Source organism: Zea mays, chromosome 1, assembly GCF_902167145.1.
Source record: "Zea mays cultivar B73 chromosome 1, Zm-B73-REFERENCE-NAM-5.0, whole genome shotgun sequence".
Taxonomy (NCBI): domain Eukaryota; kingdom Viridiplantae; phylum Streptophyta; class Magnoliopsida; order Poales; family Poaceae; genus Zea; species Zea mays.
Genome location: NC_050096.1, coordinates 193666638 through 193683349, shown reverse-complemented (window position 1 = coordinate 193683349; position 16712 = coordinate 193666638). Strand labels below are relative to the sequence as shown.

At 43.7% G+C, this 16712-nt stretch overlaps 1 protein-coding gene across 3 annotated transcripts; it reads right to left on the bottom strand.

The window, feature by feature from the left end:
• Positions 1 to 9225: 9225 nt before the first annotated feature.
• Positions 9226 to 14454, bottom strand: LOC100283671 (uncharacterized). Of its 3 annotated transcripts, none has more exons than NM_001156572.1 (6): positions 13831 to 14373; positions 12573 to 13076; positions 10075 to 10221; positions 9785 to 9892; positions 9552 to 9655; positions 9226 to 9431 (listed from the first exon to the last, which is right to left on the bottom strand). In NM_001156572.1, exons 1-5 carry the CDS (start codon positions 14308 to 14310, stop codon positions 9563 to 9565), a joined length of 1332 nt encoding a protein of 443 aa, NP_001150044.1. In that variant the 5' UTR covers positions 14311 to 14373; the 3' UTR covers positions 9226 to 9431; positions 9552 to 9562. The 3 variants fall into 3 exon arrangements, with proteins under 3 accessions (NP_001150044.1, XP_020407794.1, XP_020407790.1); XM_020552205.3 differs by having other exon boundaries at positions 9274 to 9431; positions 9534 to 9655; positions 13831 to 14454; XM_020552201.3 differs by having other exon boundaries at positions 9277 to 9655; positions 13831 to 14453.
• Between the last annotated feature and the right edge of the window lie 2258 nt (positions 14455 to 16712).

The window sequence follows — 16712 nt, the reverse complement described above, 5'->3', positions numbered from 1 at the left end:
GGGACTCGGATTGCTCCTCCGACTCCGACAATGAAGGACTCGCCGCCACCGCCTTCAACAAGTCATCCCTCTTCCCCAACGAGCATCACACATGCCTTATGGCAAGGGAGAAGAAAGTGAGTACTCGAGACTCCACTTATGCTTCTTCTAGTGATAATGAGTCTAGTGATGATGATGACATAGACTATTCATGCTTATTCAAGGGTTTAGATAGATCTAAGATAGACAAAATCAATGAATTGATTGATGCCTTGAATGATAAGAATGTGCTTTTAGAAAAGCAAGAGGATTTGTTATATGAAGAACATGACAAATTTGTAGAAGCACAAAAATCACTTGCATTAGAGATTAAGAGAAATGAAATGCTTTCTTGTGAGTTGTCTACATGTCATGATTCAATTGCTAGTTTAAAGAGCAAAAATGATGATTTAAATGCTAAACTAGAAAAATCTAGTAAATCAACATCTTGTGTAGAACATGTTGAGATTTGCACTAGGTGTAAAGATTTCGATGTTGATGCCTGTAATGATCATTTAGTTTCAATTTCCAAACTAACTGAGGAATTGACTAGTCTTAATGCCCAACTTAAGACTAGCAAGAATGATTTCGATAAACTAAAATTTGCAAGGGATGCCTACACGATTGGTAGACACCCCTCAATTAAGGATGGACTTGGCTTCAAAAGGGAAGCCAAGAACTTAACAAGCCATAAGGCTCCCATTCCCGCTAAGGAGAAAGGGAAGGCCCCTATGGCTACTAGTGCTAAAAAGAACCATGCCTTTTTGTATCATGATAGGAAAAATTCTAGAAATGCTTTTAGAAGTTATGATGCTTTTGATTCACATGCTTATGATTCTTATGCCATGACTGCTTCTAGTTCTTCCTATATGCATGGTAGAAGTATGACTAGGAGAAATGCTATTCATCACGTGCCTAGAAAGAATACTATTCATGCTCCTAGGAAAGTAGTTAATGAACCTTCTACAATTTATTGTGCTTTAAATGCTTCCTTTGCTATTTGTAGAAAGGATAGGAAAATAGTTGCTAGGAAGTTAGGGGCAAAATGCAAGGGAGACAAAACTTGTATTTGGGTCCCTAAGGAAATTTGCACTAACCTTGTAGGACCCAACAAGAGTTGGGTACCTAAGTCCCAAGCCTAAATTTGCCTTGCAGGTTTATGCATCCGGGGGTTCAAGCTGGATTATCGACAGCGGATGCACAAACCATATGACGGGGGAGAAGAAGATGTTCACTTCCTACGTCAAGAATAAGGATTCCCAAGATTCAATTATATTCGGTGATGGGAATCAAGGCAAGGTAAAAGGGTTAGAAAAAATTGCAATTTCTAATGAGCATTCTATCTCTAATGTATTTTTAGTGGAGAGTCTTGGATATAATTTGCTATCTGTTAGTCAATTATGTCATATGGGATATAACTGTCTATTTACAAATGTAGATGTGTCTATCTTTAGAAGAAGTGATGGTTCACTAGCTTTTAAGGGTGTATTAGACGGCAAACTTTATTTAGTTGATTTTGCAAAAGAAGAGGCCGGTCTAGATGCATGCTTAATAGCTAAGACTAGCATGGGCTGGCTGTGGCATCGCCGCTTAGCACATGTGGGAATGAAGAACCTTCACAAGCTTCTAAAGGGAGAACACGTGATAGGTTTAACTAACGTGCAATTCGAAAAAGATAGACCTTGTGCAGCTTGTCAAGCAGGTAAACAAGTGAGAGGAGCGCATCACAGCAAGAATGTGATGACCACTTCAAGACCCCTGGAGCTGCTGCATATGGACCTCTTCGGACCTGTCGCCTATCTGAGCATAGGAGGGAGTAAGTATGGTCTAGTTATCGTTGATGACTTTTCCCGCTTCACTTGGGTGTTCTTTTTGCAGGATAAGTCTGAAACCCAAGGGACCCTCAAGCGCTTCCTCAGGAGAGCTCAAAATGAGTTTGAGCTCAAGGTGAAGAAGATAAGGAGCGACAACGGGTCCGAGTTCAAGAACCTTCAAGTGGAGGAGTTCCTTGAGGAGGAAGGGATCAAGCACGAGTTCTCCGCTCCCTACACACCACAGCAAAATGGTGTGGTAGAGAGGAAGAACAGGACGCTAATCGACATGGCGAGGACTATGCTTGGAGAGTTCAAGACCCCCGAGCGTTTTTGGTCGGAAGCTGTGAACACGGCTTGCCACGCCATCAACAGGGTCTACCTTCATCGCCTCCTCAAGAAGACGTCATATGAGCTTCTAACCGGTAACAAACCCAATGTATCTTACTTTCGTGTATTTGGGAGCAAGTGCTACATTCTAGTGAAGAAGGGTAGAAATTCTAAGTTTGCTCCCAAAGCTGTAGAAGGGTTTTTATTAGGTTATGACTCAAATACAAAGGCGTATAGAGTTTTCAACAAATCATCGGGTTTGGTTGAAATCTCTAGCGACGTTGTATTTGATGAGACTAATGGCTCTCCAAGAGAGCAAGTTGTTGATTGTGATGATGTAGATGAAGAAGATGTTCCGACGGCCGCTATACGAACCATGGCGATTGGAGAAGTGCGGCCATAGGAACAAGATGAACGAGATCAACCATCTTCCTCAACTATGGTGCTACCCCCAACTCAAGACGATGAACAGGTTCATCAACAGGAGGCGTGTGATCAAGGGGGAGCACAAGATGATCATGTGATGGAGGAAGAAACGCAACCGGCACCTCCAACCCAAGTTCGAGCGATGATTCAAAGGAATCATCCCGTCGATCAAATTCTGGGTGATATCAGCAAGGGAGTAACTACTCGATCTCGATTAGTTAATTTTTGTGAGCATTACTCCTTTGTCTCTTCTATTGAGCCTTTCAGGGTAGAGGAGGCCTTGCTAGATCCGGATTGGGTATTGGCCATGCAGGAGGAACTCAACAACTTCAAGCGCAATGAAGTTTGGACACTGGTGCCTCGTCCCAAGCAAAATGTTGTGGGAACCAAGTGGGTGTTCCGCAACAAACAGGACGAGCACGGGGTGGTGACAAGGAACAAGGCTCGACTTGTGGCAAAAGGTTATGCCCAAGTCGCAGGTTTGGACTTTGAGGAGACTTTTGCTCCTGTGGCTAGGCTAGAGTCAATTCGAATCTTGCTAGCATATGCCGCTCACCATTCTTTCAGGTTGTACCAAATGGATGTGAAGAGCGCTTTCCTCAACGGGCCAATCAAGGAGGAGGTGTACGTGGAGCAACCCCCTGGCTTCGAGGATGAACGGTACCCCGACCACGTGTGTAAGCTCTCTAAGGCGCTCTATGGACTTAAGCAAGCCCCAAGAGCATGGTATGAATGCCTTAGAGATTTCTTAATTGCTAATGCTTTCAAGGTTGGGAAAGCCGATCCAACTCTTTTTACTAAGACTTGTAATGGTGATTTGTTTGTGTGCCAAATTTATGTCGATGACATAATATTTGGTTCTACTAACCAAAAGTCTTGTGAAGAGTTTAGCAGGGTGATGACGCAGAAATTCGAGATGTCGATGATGGGCGAGTTGAACTACTTCCTTGGGTTCCAAGTGAAGCAACTCAAGGACGGCACTTTCATCTCCCAAACGAAGTACACGCAATACTTGCTAAAGAGGTTTGGGATGAAGGACGCCAAGCCCGCAAAGACGCCGATGGGAACCGATGGACACACAGACCTCAACAAAGGAGGTAAGTCCGTTGATCAAAAAGCATACCGGTCAATGATAGGGTCTTTACTTTATTTATGTGCTAGTAGACCGGATATTATGCTTAGTATGCATGTGTGCTAGATTTCAATCTGATCCTAAGGAATGTCACTTAGTGGCGGTGAAGCGAATTCTTAGATATTTAGTTGCTACGCCTTGCTTCGGGCTCTGGTATCCAAAGGGGTCTACCTTTGACCTGGTTGGATACTCAGACTCCGACTATGCTGGATGTAAGGTCGATAGGAAGAGTACATCGGGGACGTGCCAATTCTTAGGAAGGTCCCTGGTGTCATGGAATTCTAAGAAACAAACCTCCGTTGCCCTATCCACCGCTGAGGCCGAGTATGTTGCCGCAGGACAGTGTTGCGCGCAACTACTTTGGATGAGGCAAACCCTCCGGGACTTTGGCTACAATCTGAGCAAAGTCCCACTCCTATGTGATAATGAGAGTGCTATCCGCATGGCGGAAAATCCTGTTCAACACAGCCGAACAAAGCACATAGACATCCGGCATCACTTTTTGAGAGACCACCAGCAAAAGGGAGATATCGAAGTGTTTCATGTTAGCACCGAGAACCAGCTAGCCGATATCTTTACCAAGCCTCTAGATGAGAAGACCTTTTGCAGGCTGCGTAGTGAGCTAAATGTCTTAGATTCGCGGAACTTGGATTGAAATGTAGCATACATGTGTTTATGCCTTTGATCATGTTCATTCTGCATTTTGTTGCTTATTGTGGTGCTCAAGTTGTACAAACACTCCCTGGACCTCACAAGTCCGTTGCAAAGTGATGCACATGTCTAGGGGGAGATGTGTTACAACTTGACCCTTTGAGACTAACCATTTGCTTGAGTTTGCTTGATTTAGTCTCGAAGGTGGATTGAAAGGGAAAGGTGAACTTGGACCATGCAAGACTTCCACTGCACTCCGATGAGAGGGTAACTTATTTCAAGTTCATCTCTATGATTTTATTGCCTTTGTACTCTTAATTGAAGATTTTGGTGAGGCAATGGGGTTAAGGGGCCAAGATTGATCCCGTTTTGGTGCTTGATGCCAAAGGGGGAGAAAATAAAGGCCAAAGCAATAAATGGATCAGCTACCACTTGAGAGATTTTGAAAATAGTAAAATAGAGCTTTTGGTTTGTTCAAAACTCTTGCATTGTCTCTTTCGTCAAAAGTTGGCTTCTAGTGGGGAGAAGTATTGATTATGGGAAATAGGGGGAGTTTTTGAAATCTTTGATCAATCTCTTTTGGAATGACTCTCCCTATGCTTCAACATGTGTGTTTGACTTAGAGATAGAGATTTGAGTTTGATTTGCAAAAACAAACCAAGTGGTGGCAAAGGATGATCCATATATGCCAAAAATGAATCAAAATAGATTTGAGTTCTATTTCAAGTGATTTTGCACTTGTTCTAGTTGCTTTATGTTGTGTTGGCATAAATCACCAAAAAGGGGGAGATTGAAAGGGAAATGTGTCCTTGGGCCATTTCTAAGTATTTTGGTGATTGAGTGTCAACACAAGTGCTTAAATGTGATTCATGCCCATGGATGAACAAAGTGCAAATCTAGAGCAAAGGTATGTTTCTAAGTCTTAGTACATTGGTTTTGTGTACTAATATATTTATCTAAGTGTTAGAAACAGAGAGAAGAAGAAAAGGAGATGGTTGGCTGTGTACAGCCAACAGGCTGTTTCGGTCTGGGGCACCGGACTGTCCGGTGGTGCACCGGACAGTGTCCGGTGCGCCAGGCTGCCTCGACCCGAAGTAGCCGCTCTCGGGAATTCGCCGACGGCGTACGGCTAAAATTCACCGGACTGTCCGGTGTGCACCGGACTGTCCGGTGAGCCAACGGTCGGCTAGGGCCAACGGTCGGCCGCGGATTCTGCGCGCGACACGTGGCCAAGCCAACGGTCGGAAGGGGGCACCGGACTGTCCGGTGTGCACCGGACATGTCCGGTGCGCCAACGGCTCCCAGATCAGCAACGGTCGACTGCGCTGTTTAAGGAAGGAAATCGGGCACCGGACAGTGTCCGGTGTGCACCGGACTGTCCGGTGCGCCCGATAACAGAAGGCAAGGATGGCCTTCCAGATTTGTTCTCAATGGCTCCTAGCTGCCTTGGGGCTATAAAAGGGACCCCTAGGCGCATGGAGGAGCACAACAAGCAACCTTAGAGCATTCTTGATCATCCACACTCAGTCTTTGCGCATTCGTTTGTCATTCTAAGTGATTCGAGCTCGTTCTAGTGTGAACTTTGAGATAGTCTCTTTAGCTCGTTTCTTGGCCGTGTGTGTGCGCATTTTGCTGTGGATTTGTGTGTGTTGCTTCCCTCCCTTACTCCGTGCTTCTTTGTGAAATTCAATTGTAAGGGCGAGAGACTCCAAGTTGTGGAGATTCCTCGCAAACGGGAAAAGATCAAAGAAAAGAAGAACACCGTGGTATTCAAGTTGATCATTGGATCACTTGAGAGGAGTTGAGTGCAACTCTCGTCCGTTGGGACGCCACAACGTGGAGTAGGCAAGTTTTGTACTTGGCCGAACCACGGGATAACCACCGTGTCATCTCTGTGATTGATTTCTTGTGATTATTGTGTCTTGGCTCCTCTCTAGCCACTTGGAAATTATTGTGCTAACGATTAACCAAGTTTTTGTGGCTATAAGCTTAAGTTTTACAGGATCACCTATTCACCCCCCCCCCCCCTCTAGGTGCTCTCAGACTCGAATTTATTTCGAACGCTAACCCCGGCTTGTAGTTGTACTTAAAGTTTGTGAATTTCAGTTTCCGCCTATTCACCCCCCTCTAGGCGACTTTCAGTACGAAAAGTAATGGAGCGCGCTTTGAAATACAGGGATACGTAGGTGCATCTTACTATACTTCTTGCGCTCATGGCGCTTAGAAATAGTGGACGACTCGTTGCCTGAGGTGGAGGGTGTTGAAGAATCAGTGTCGTAGTAGACCACCTTCTTCATCTTGTTCTTCTTGTCACCCCTCCTATGTGACTTGATGGAGGAAGAGGATTCCTCCTTGTACTTGTTGTCGTACTCCCTTAGAGAGTCCTCCTCGAGCCCATGGGCTCATCGTCGGTCATGATCTTCCTCTTGGCGTGATCTCCAGACATCACTTTGAGTTTGTTAGACTCTTAACGAAGCACTAGCTTTGATACCAATTGAAAGTCGCCTAGAGGGGGGTGAATAGGCGAAACCTAAAATTTATAAACTTAAACACACACTAAAGGCCGGGGTTAGCGTTAGAATTAAATTCGAGGCGGAAGATTGTTTCTCTTGCCACGAGTTGCTCAAATGATGCGGATGACGTTTGGGAGCAAACTCAAATCAATATTGGCAAGGAAACGTTAGATAGAGGAAAGAGGGCAAAACAAATCAAATGGAAATCAACACAAGTGGACATGGTGATTTGTTTTACCGAGGTTCGGTTCCAAAGAACCTAGTCCCCGTTGAGGAGGCCACAAAGGCCGGGTCTATTTCAACCATTTCCCTCTCTCAAACGGTCACTTAGACCGAGTGAGCCTTCTCCTTAATCAATTGGGTCACTAAGACCCCGCAAGGACCACCACACACTTAGGTGTCTCTTGCTTAGCTTTACAAGCACTTAGAATTAAGAATAAGAAAGGAAGAAAGGCAATCCAAGCGACGAGAGCAACAAAAGAACACAATGATCCTCTCACAAGCCCTTAAGCACTAGAGTTGATTTTGGGAACTTGGAGTGGATTGATTGCTTTGATTGTGTCTTGGAGTGTTGGACTTTGCTCTTGCAATGAATGAAAACCTCAGAATGCTTGGATGGCTTTGAATGAGGTGGTTGGGGGTATTTATAGCCCCCAACCACTTCCTAGCCGTTGGTGAAGTCTGCTGGCGATGGGCACATCGGACAGTCCGGTGCGCACCGGACAGTCACTGTTCACTGTCCGGTGCACGCCACATCAGCGCGTCTGTTAGGGTTTGGAGCTGTTGACTGTTGGAGCTCTTTGTCTTTTTTGCTGCACCGGACAGTCCGATAACATCTGACTTCTGCGCTCTGACTTCTGCGCGGCACTGTTTGGCACTATTCATCTGAGCAGTCGACCGTTGGTGCGCAGGGAGTCGTTGCTCTGCTGGCTCACCGGACAGTCCGATGAATTATAGCGGAGAGTGCCCCTAGAATTCCCGAGAGTGGCATGTTCGTTTGCTGGCTGGCCTGGTGCACCGGACAGTGTCCGGTGCGCTATTTTCAGCACACTCTAAGTCCTTTGCTCCAAATTTGGTTGTGTCTTCAATTGAATTTCTTTCTTGGTTTATGTTGAACCTTATGCACCTGAGATACATGTCATCTAGACAAACTAGTTAGTCCACATGATTTGTGTTGGATGTCAACCACCAAATCGATTATAGAAAATGATTAAGTTCATTTCCCTTTCAGTACTGCTCACAACGACGACATAGGTATAGACAAAAACAATTGTAACTTATTACCATCATTTGAAAGTCTTACCAACATGATCTTATGGTCAAACAAGACGTATATAAAAGCTTATCAAATAAGGTTCTATCAAGTGATTATATACCTGAAACTCATTTTGAATGAAGAAGTTATGATCTTACCAACAAAGTACGACTGAAGCAGAGACAAATTAAAACGTTTAATTTTGATGAACTTACACTTTGATAAAGATCTTGATCGTTAATCATCCATTATTTATTACCAGTATCATTGCTCTTAAACACATTTCGAATACTAATATCATCTTGTATGCAATTTTTTAGATTTATTATCATGTAAGGGCTAATTTGGAAACTCTATTTTCCCAAGGGTTTTTCGTTTTACTAAGAGAAATTAATTTATTTTTCCTTAGAAAATTGGAAATACCATGAGACAATAGTGTTGCCAAATTACCTAAATCTTGGAATAACTCGCTCGTACCCCGGACCTCACGTCGGCGGCCACGGGCCCACCGCCCGGGACAAACCGCACGTACTTGGGATAGGAGCGGCCATGTTACTTGAGCTGTCTGGGTCCCACCCGACCGAATCCCCTCCCTCCCTGCGCTTCTCTGCACGCTGGAGCAGACCCATCCATATATTGAGATGGAAGGCAACAAATTACGTGCAGTACCAATCAGTGGTGTGCGTATATTATTCCATGGGCCCATGGCCATGTCGTCCATGCTATGCCCCCACCGCAACTCTTGCCTGGTCTAAACCTAGTACGCCCCCCTTCACATGCGGGGAATCTAAGCCTAGCTACAGTCGTCGGACCTCGGCATGGTAGCAGCACACCCGATCGCTCTGCTCCGCGCCTTGGCCTTGCTATGGTTCTTCAGATAACACGCTACGTGTATGCTCTACGCTTCTCCAAATAACACGAAATGCATGGACACCAAATCCTCCATCTTCCTCTTAATGGCCGCATCTGCGTTTAAGGGCATGTTTGTTTACTTTTAGGATTACATAATCCAGCTTATATTTTATATAAACACCTAATGATCTGCTTATGGATTATCATAATTTAGGCATGACCATCTAATAATATATATTGTTTGTTTGCCTCTTAACTTATTTAAGCTAGATTATATAGTCTAGATGATAAACAATCATGAACTAAGATTCTTGCAACCGCTGACTTCCTTCAGCCTTTAGATGACATCTCACGCTCACTTAGTTTTAGATACAAATCAACCTCAACCAAACCAACAGATCAGATTTGGCGTGTGCATGTCAGGACTCAGGCCATCCAGAAACCTGCAACGTTACTACGTTGGCATTAGCTTACAACAACGACAGCAAAAAACCTTGATGCCACGCTTCCATGGCAACAATTGGAGCGATAATAATAAATACAACCCTAAGTGCAAAAGGTACATGGCGAGTCGTCATGACAGGCTCGACGTGCCGCTGTCCATGGCGATTAAATCCAATTCTTCATCTGAGTCGATCACTTGTTCAAAATCATAGAACGGATGGGCCTGCATGTACAGGGGAAAAAAACTCCCGAGTCAGTTCATTCGTTTACCCCCTGCTCCAGATTGATTGTTTTCACATCACAAAATCAAGTAGTCCTGAGTACATTACTATTGATGATTTGAGTCACATACCGCAGGTCGAGGCTTTACAGCTCCGAAGCTATGGAAAACAGGGGTAGCAAAATCAGGTGGACTAAGGACAATATATGCTCCACGATTGTTGTATCGCTCCTCTGAAGCCTTTACCAGGTCCAGAAACAAAGAGTTAATACCATAATACTATGCAAAGGACACAAAAAAAGGCAGAACTCATACATTATCCACAAAGATTTAGAAGCTGGATAGATCTCTAACAGAACTTGCAGCAAAAGGCCAAGAAGGAATTCAATATCGAAGATGAACAGCAAAATAAAAAGTATCACCTGAAACTGTGGGTAGTCCGGAGCACTGAAGAGAGTAATTAGTTTCCCACATTCTACTTCATGATCAATCGTATATCCTTTATCCATTCCTAAGAGATCGTGTCGCTTGTCTCTCGCGTCTGGACCTTCATGTGACCTGATGATTAGCTTTTTGTTGGAAGAAAAGATGAAGTAAGCACACAAACTTAAAACAAATACAGTTCTTCCATGATGCTAACTTTCAGATATTATTATGGAGCTAAATGTTTGACGGGCTCCAAGACAAAACATACCAAACCAACCGACTAAGTTCAAAGATGACCACTGATACTAAGACATACTGAAAACTAACACAGAAGAAAGTAGAATCATGCAACACGATTCAAGTATGAAAAAGTAGCATCTCACATTCATTGTATCCACATATTAGGTGACATCTATAGTAAAACAGCAATTTTCAGAAAGAGAAACAATGGAATCGTGTTGAACCGATCAGGGAACATCGATCCATCATACACAGATTCATGTACCCAAATTAAGATTCACGTCCCCGAAGAGGTATACCCCCCTTGTCCCGTACTTTTTAAAATTATCGAACCTCGACCCCGTCCCACGACCCCGACGACCCGGGAACTTTGTGACTATGATCCGCACAACAATACAAAATGCAAGCACTTTTGTAGTAAAACAGGTACTCCAATAATTCATTATCATTAGACATTAGTAAGAAATAATTCTACTAAAGAAACAATTTAAATATAACAGAAACAATAATAAATGAAACAAAACAAATCTTCAAACTCTGTCCACATGAAGATTAAATAAGCATGTAAATTTAAAATAAATATAGTTCTACCATGATGCCAACTTTCAAATGTCATCAAACTAAATGCCAAACTTCAAACAGGGATGAAAATGGATTGAATTTAAAACAAAGCTATATGCATGAAAATAAACACCTGTGTTCATGGGTGCATAGCAGCTTTGTGTTAGTGGGAGTGCCAGGTGTGGCACAGGACACCAAGCAAGCAAATCACAGAAGCAAAGTTCATGGATTGCACAGTTCACAAATCAAAGCTATTAATCTAACAACTAACAGAGAAGCCCTCTAACTGTGAACTGACAGCCAACAAAAAAAAAATACAAACACTAAGTCAAGGTTTAGAGTATAAAAAGGCATATAATGTAACACAAGAATGGACCCATGGCCTAGGCAATAAGATATGTTCTAGAAGTTGCTCAATAATAATCCTAATAAAAGCATCAAATAATCCTCTTTCAACTATTGGATAAACCATACCCATCAGATTTTAGCAAATACTATCCTTTTCATCCCCAGTTCCTTAAAATTTGGATTTGGATCAGAACAGATATGGAAATTATCCATTCCAATCTCACCCCTAGCTACAAGACATAATTTGAAACTAGAATGCCAGCTAACTGACCAAGTTCAAATATGACCATAAATACTCAGCAAGCCATAATTGAACAGCAACACAGGAGCTATTAGAATCATGTAATGAATTCAAGTATGTTAATAATTATCTCACATTCACTGCATCCACATATTAGGTGATATTCTGTACTAATACAACAATTTTTTAAAAGGGAAACACTGGGATGTTACTGCATACTCATCGCCTCAAGCAAGTAAGGGGCCATTTGGGGAGCTTCAGCTTCAGCTTCTTCAAAGAGAATCGCTCCCAACCAGTCAAACGCTCAGAATGCCAACTGATTCGGGTGGGGATCAGGAGAGAATAACTTCTCCATATGTACTAGGAGGTGGGAGTTAAAAAATGTCTCGCCCTGCTATGTGTTATATTCTGGTGGGGATCAGCAGAGAATCAATTCTCATCAGCTCCCCACCCTGTTCCCTCCTAGGAATCCAATGGAATCACTCCATCGAAGAATAAAGGAGCGGAGCTGAAGAATTAGGGAGTGGAACATTCCCAAACAAGGCCTAAGGCGTTCTGTAATACTCAACTAACCACCCACAATTAAATCAATTGAATATTCTCACAATAAGTAAGAATTGCATAAATGGAGAAAATCCAGTGAGAACTGAAAGAAAGGACCAGGTCATGCAGTATAGTCTTGATAATCATTATTCTTCATTCTACAACATATCTATGTGCTGAACGGAAAAGGGGCAATATTTTTTACAACAGATACTTAGAGACAACCATCAAATATGCACACTGATCATTTGACTTACAGAGAACATGAGATACTATAGTATCCAAAAAGTCTAGTTTGATGCCCAAAGTGTCAAGTATAATAGTACAATAAGAGGTTACTAATTATAGCTATGTAATCCAAATAAGCAAAACACTTTCTTAAGATGAAATTTAGAATAGTTTTCAAATTCACATGGTAATATAAAATCCAAGCATCTAGGTACTAGAACAGGCACCCTAACACTTCATTATCACTAGACATTAGTTGCAAGTAAAAAATAATTCTACTGATAAAAAAAATTGAAATATAACAGGAATAGTAATAAATGAAACAGAACGAACCTTCAAATGATTTGTCCTCAGAAACTGCTGAGTGATATCAGGACCCCAAAGCAAACCTATGCCTCGTTCTTTATTCGGAGAAAGACCCATCTGCAAGGAAGGGTCAGACCACAGCACATCCCCAGGGATCAAATTTGAGCCTTCCCAAGGAGGGTCGAGAACAGTTCTCCTTGCTTTCAATAACTCATCCAAGGATCCAAGTTTCATGGAAGTCAGATCAACAGTAAAATTCGCCTTGTATTTGTGACCCTTCTTTCCCTTTTTTGATTTCTTTGATGGCACTACAATTGTTCCACGGAAGATACCGCCGTGTGCAGTGTACACACATCCTGCTATTATTGTCGCCAGAGGAAGGTCCTCAAAACATCTTAAAAACTTCCGGTAAATTTGAGGGCCCTGATCTTTGTATTTAGTCATTACCTCCTTCTCGAAACCATATACTGACGTGCAGTACTTGGATTCGTGGTTTCCCCGGAGAAGGAACACACAGTTTGGGAGTAGCACCTGAAAGAAAGCAAGAACACCATTAATTAGCAACCATTTATGTTTGACACTGTTTGAAGTTGAACGGAGATTTCTATAGAAGTTTTAGAATGTCAAAGGAGGACAAGCATATGCTTGTGCAAGTTAACAGTCAAATGCAAATATATATCACACATGGCACTAAATACAGCTACCGCTACCACGTATGAATATAGTATGGAACAAATGAACAATTCTAACTCACTTAACATACATATGGTTTAAATGACACCATATTTTTCATAATTGAAGTGTGTGTGACATTACTTTTTTTAGTGCAGTTAAATGTCTACTTATAAACGTTATTCATGATATAGGCTTAAACTTATATCTAATGATACGCTACCTCAACGCCAAACCACGATATTTAATACATTGACATCACATCACTAATATTCCAGCAGTTGAATTCCGAGGGAAACAAGAACAAGTACTCAAGAAATATTGTGTGGGTCATGCCTCATAATTCTATGTTGATTTCATTAGTTGCATACACGCAAAATTAGCAAACCTATACTTGTTCTTAGGTCCAATCCAAACAAAGGAGAGACCATTATTCGCCACGGTCTGCGCCTCTGCGCTGCCACTGCCACTGCCACGAAAACAACTCAGCCAGTTTGTACCGCCTCTGGAAAATTTATTGACTGCCTTGACATGCATCAATCTACGCCCATGAATCTCGCAGATCCGACAAAACAAAATGGAATCGAAGCGTGCATGAGGCAGCAGAATTCACCTTCCAGGCGAGGAGCAGGAGGAAGGTCTCGAGGCCCCAGGCGCCGCGGTCGACGTAATCGCCGTTGAAGACGAAGATGCGGTCCTCGGACGGGAACCCGGCGTCGCGGAGCAGGAAGATGACGTCGTGGAGCTGCCCGTGGACGTCCCCGACGACGACGACGGCCTGGCCGGGGCGCGGGTCGACGCGGACGAGGTTGGGCTCGCGGTGCAGGATGGCGGCGGCGGCCAGGACCAGGCGCTGGACCAGCGCGGGCGGGAGCACCGCCGGGAGGCGGTCCGCGGGGAGGTGCCGCGAGCACCAGTCCAGCGTGGACGCCAGCCCCGCCACCCAGTCCCGCGTCAGTGCGCCGCCCTCGGGCCACTCGACCACCGTAGGGGCCGGGACCGGAGCCGGAGCCGGGGCTGGGGCTGGGGCTGGGGAGGGATCCATCGCCGCGGCGATGGGGATGAGGATGGCGTCGGCGTCGGGCTGCGACATGGCATGGGCCAGGCTGGATTCGCTGGGTTCTGAAGTTCTGTTCCTTGTGCGAGTCGCGCGAGTGGGGGTTTGTGTTGTCTTGGGGGAAACGAAAGGGAGGGTTCGTCGATCGTCGTCGTCACAGTCGGCAGCGCCGGCTGTGCTGCTTTTGCGCCCTTGAGGCCTTGTGGGGAAACGAAACGAGGGCTGGGCTGCTGCTGGTTCCAGTTGGCTTTCGTAGGTGCGGAGCCGTGGGCCGTGGGCCGTGGGCCGTGGCCCGTGGCCCCTGGGTCTCCGCGGCGTGGAGATGACACGGCTGCGAGGGGTGGAAACGAGCCGGCTCTGCTCAGTATTGTTGTGAGTTGTGCAAATGGGCTTGGCTTAAACCCGGCTCGCGAGCCACCTATTGACTGCAGTCTGCATCCTACAGTGAACCGTGAAAAGGAGGACTACAGAGGACAGCAGCATTTGGACAATTACACAACTAATATTAGACATGCATATAACAGAACTAGGTTAGTGCCGATGCGTTGCAACGGGAATATATAATATCATCGTAACTTATATATAAAAATGTTATATTGTTATGAGAAAGGATTTTGTAATCCATTGATGATCCTGGCTATATATAAAAATTTTGTTATTTTAATATACCTCTTTCACCACTACATTGCAACCATCAATATCATGCAGACCTATATATATGATAGTTAGGTGTCTGTGCGTTGCGACTACTCACAAATTATTAATAAAACGCGAACAATATATTGATAACCGTACACTAATCTATTCCTTTGTAGAGATATTGATAAGTCTCTTTTGTATGTTTGCAGGGATGACATAGCGGTATGAATTGTCCTCGTAACTTAATAGATCAATCACAAAGTTCCTTCGAAAAATCTTTGCATCCTACACACAAAGACATCCGCCTACTTTTTCCCCACATGACCATAACTTGTACAACGAGGTAGTTGGTATTAACCCTATAGAATAATGTTTGGCCAACTATGTTATATTGCTGAGAAGGTACGTGGTATGGAGAAAATACCCTTTTAAGTCAATTGGAAGACCGGTCTGAATTATATGTTCCCACTTAAAAATATTCTCTACCCATTCAGAACGTTTCTTGTTGTAGGCAATCTTACATTTAGAAGTGTGATTTAACGATATTCATGCCATGCAAATTTAGAAGTGTGATTTAACAAATTACATGCAAATGACAAAATGAGTAACAAAAGGCTTAATTTTGGAGAAGACGTGCTACCATATTTTTTAGAAGTTTTGGGTGCAAACAAAAGTGTAATAAGCTCGTTGATGTGGGTTTTTCTCTGAATTGCATTCTGTATTGACTCGACAGGATATTTAAATGTGTAGGATGAAATAGAGAACTACATAAGGATCCAATGCCATTGAATGACGTATGAGGAGTGCTTAGAATGCAAAAGTATTCACAATAAAAGATCACAAGACATTTGTCGTTTGCTTCCACATGGCGGCTATTCCATGTTTTAGCTCTTTACAAAGGAAGTTCTGCAAAAGCTTAAGTTGTGGGTTGTGATCGAAGATGTGCCATGAACAAGAACTAAGCAGATTTAGGTCTAGACCACAAGTAACCAGAAATGGAAGGTCATCAGATAATAGTATCACAGTATCAGTTACCATAATCTGACCATAATGCATTATCATGTAACCAATGGAACAAAGCACGGCCTGGATCAACCAGCTCTAGAGCAACCATGATTAATTTAGTTCAGCAGAAAGTTTAATCATCAGCCATTTTATAACATGGATGAGAATATATTGCGCAGATAATCTTCACAGTACTCAACCAAAATTGGGTGAAGCGCAAGCAGAATTTCTCCCCAATTGACATATATAACTAATTATATGAGCAATTGTGGTGTGTGGTCACAACAGAGCATCAAAATTCTATGTTGTTTGGGGTGCAAACAGGAAGGTTCACTAAAGCTGGACCTCTCAGTTCAATTCTGATCAGCACAAACTACTAAGTTGAGAATACACTCAAAGTGTTCCTTAGGAAAATGGCCAAATGCACAATTTGAGTGAATTGAAAGCGTGCATATTCTGACGCAGACATGCGTAGAAGGGTTGGTGATAGGTATTTAGCAAAGAACCTATGGTCGAGTGTGATTGAATCGATAAGGGCTTGTTTAAGTGATGCCTTGGAGTCAGGGGGAAGCTTGGGCCAGTGGGAGGTGATCTTCTTGCGGAGTAGCACCGCGGCGAGCTGGCGGACGTTGGGGGTCTTGGCCGTACGAAGATGGTGACGAGCGCGGGGACCACCTGCGGGTCACGGGCCAGCCGTCGGATCTGCTCCTCCGCCTGCCGACGTGAGTCGTTACCCCCATAAAAAACTGGATTAGCATCAGCTCCAGCGACTGCGCCATTCCTCCCGCCTGATG

Bases quoted from the DNA above. Each gene is read 5' to 3' on its own strand.
- LOC100283671 (XM_020552205.3), bottom strand. From the start codon at position 14,310: ATGTCGCAGCCCGACGCCGACGCCATCCTCATCCCCATCGCCGCGGCG. The intron at 13,077-13,830 runs GTGAATTCTGCT...GCTTTCTTTCAG, and splicing joins TCCTGCTCCTCGCCTGGAAG to GTGCTACTCCCAAACTGTGT. The intron at 9,893-10,074 runs GTGATACTTTTT...GACCTGGTAAAG, and splicing joins CGGACTACCCACAGTTTCAG to GCTTCAGAGGAGCGATACAA.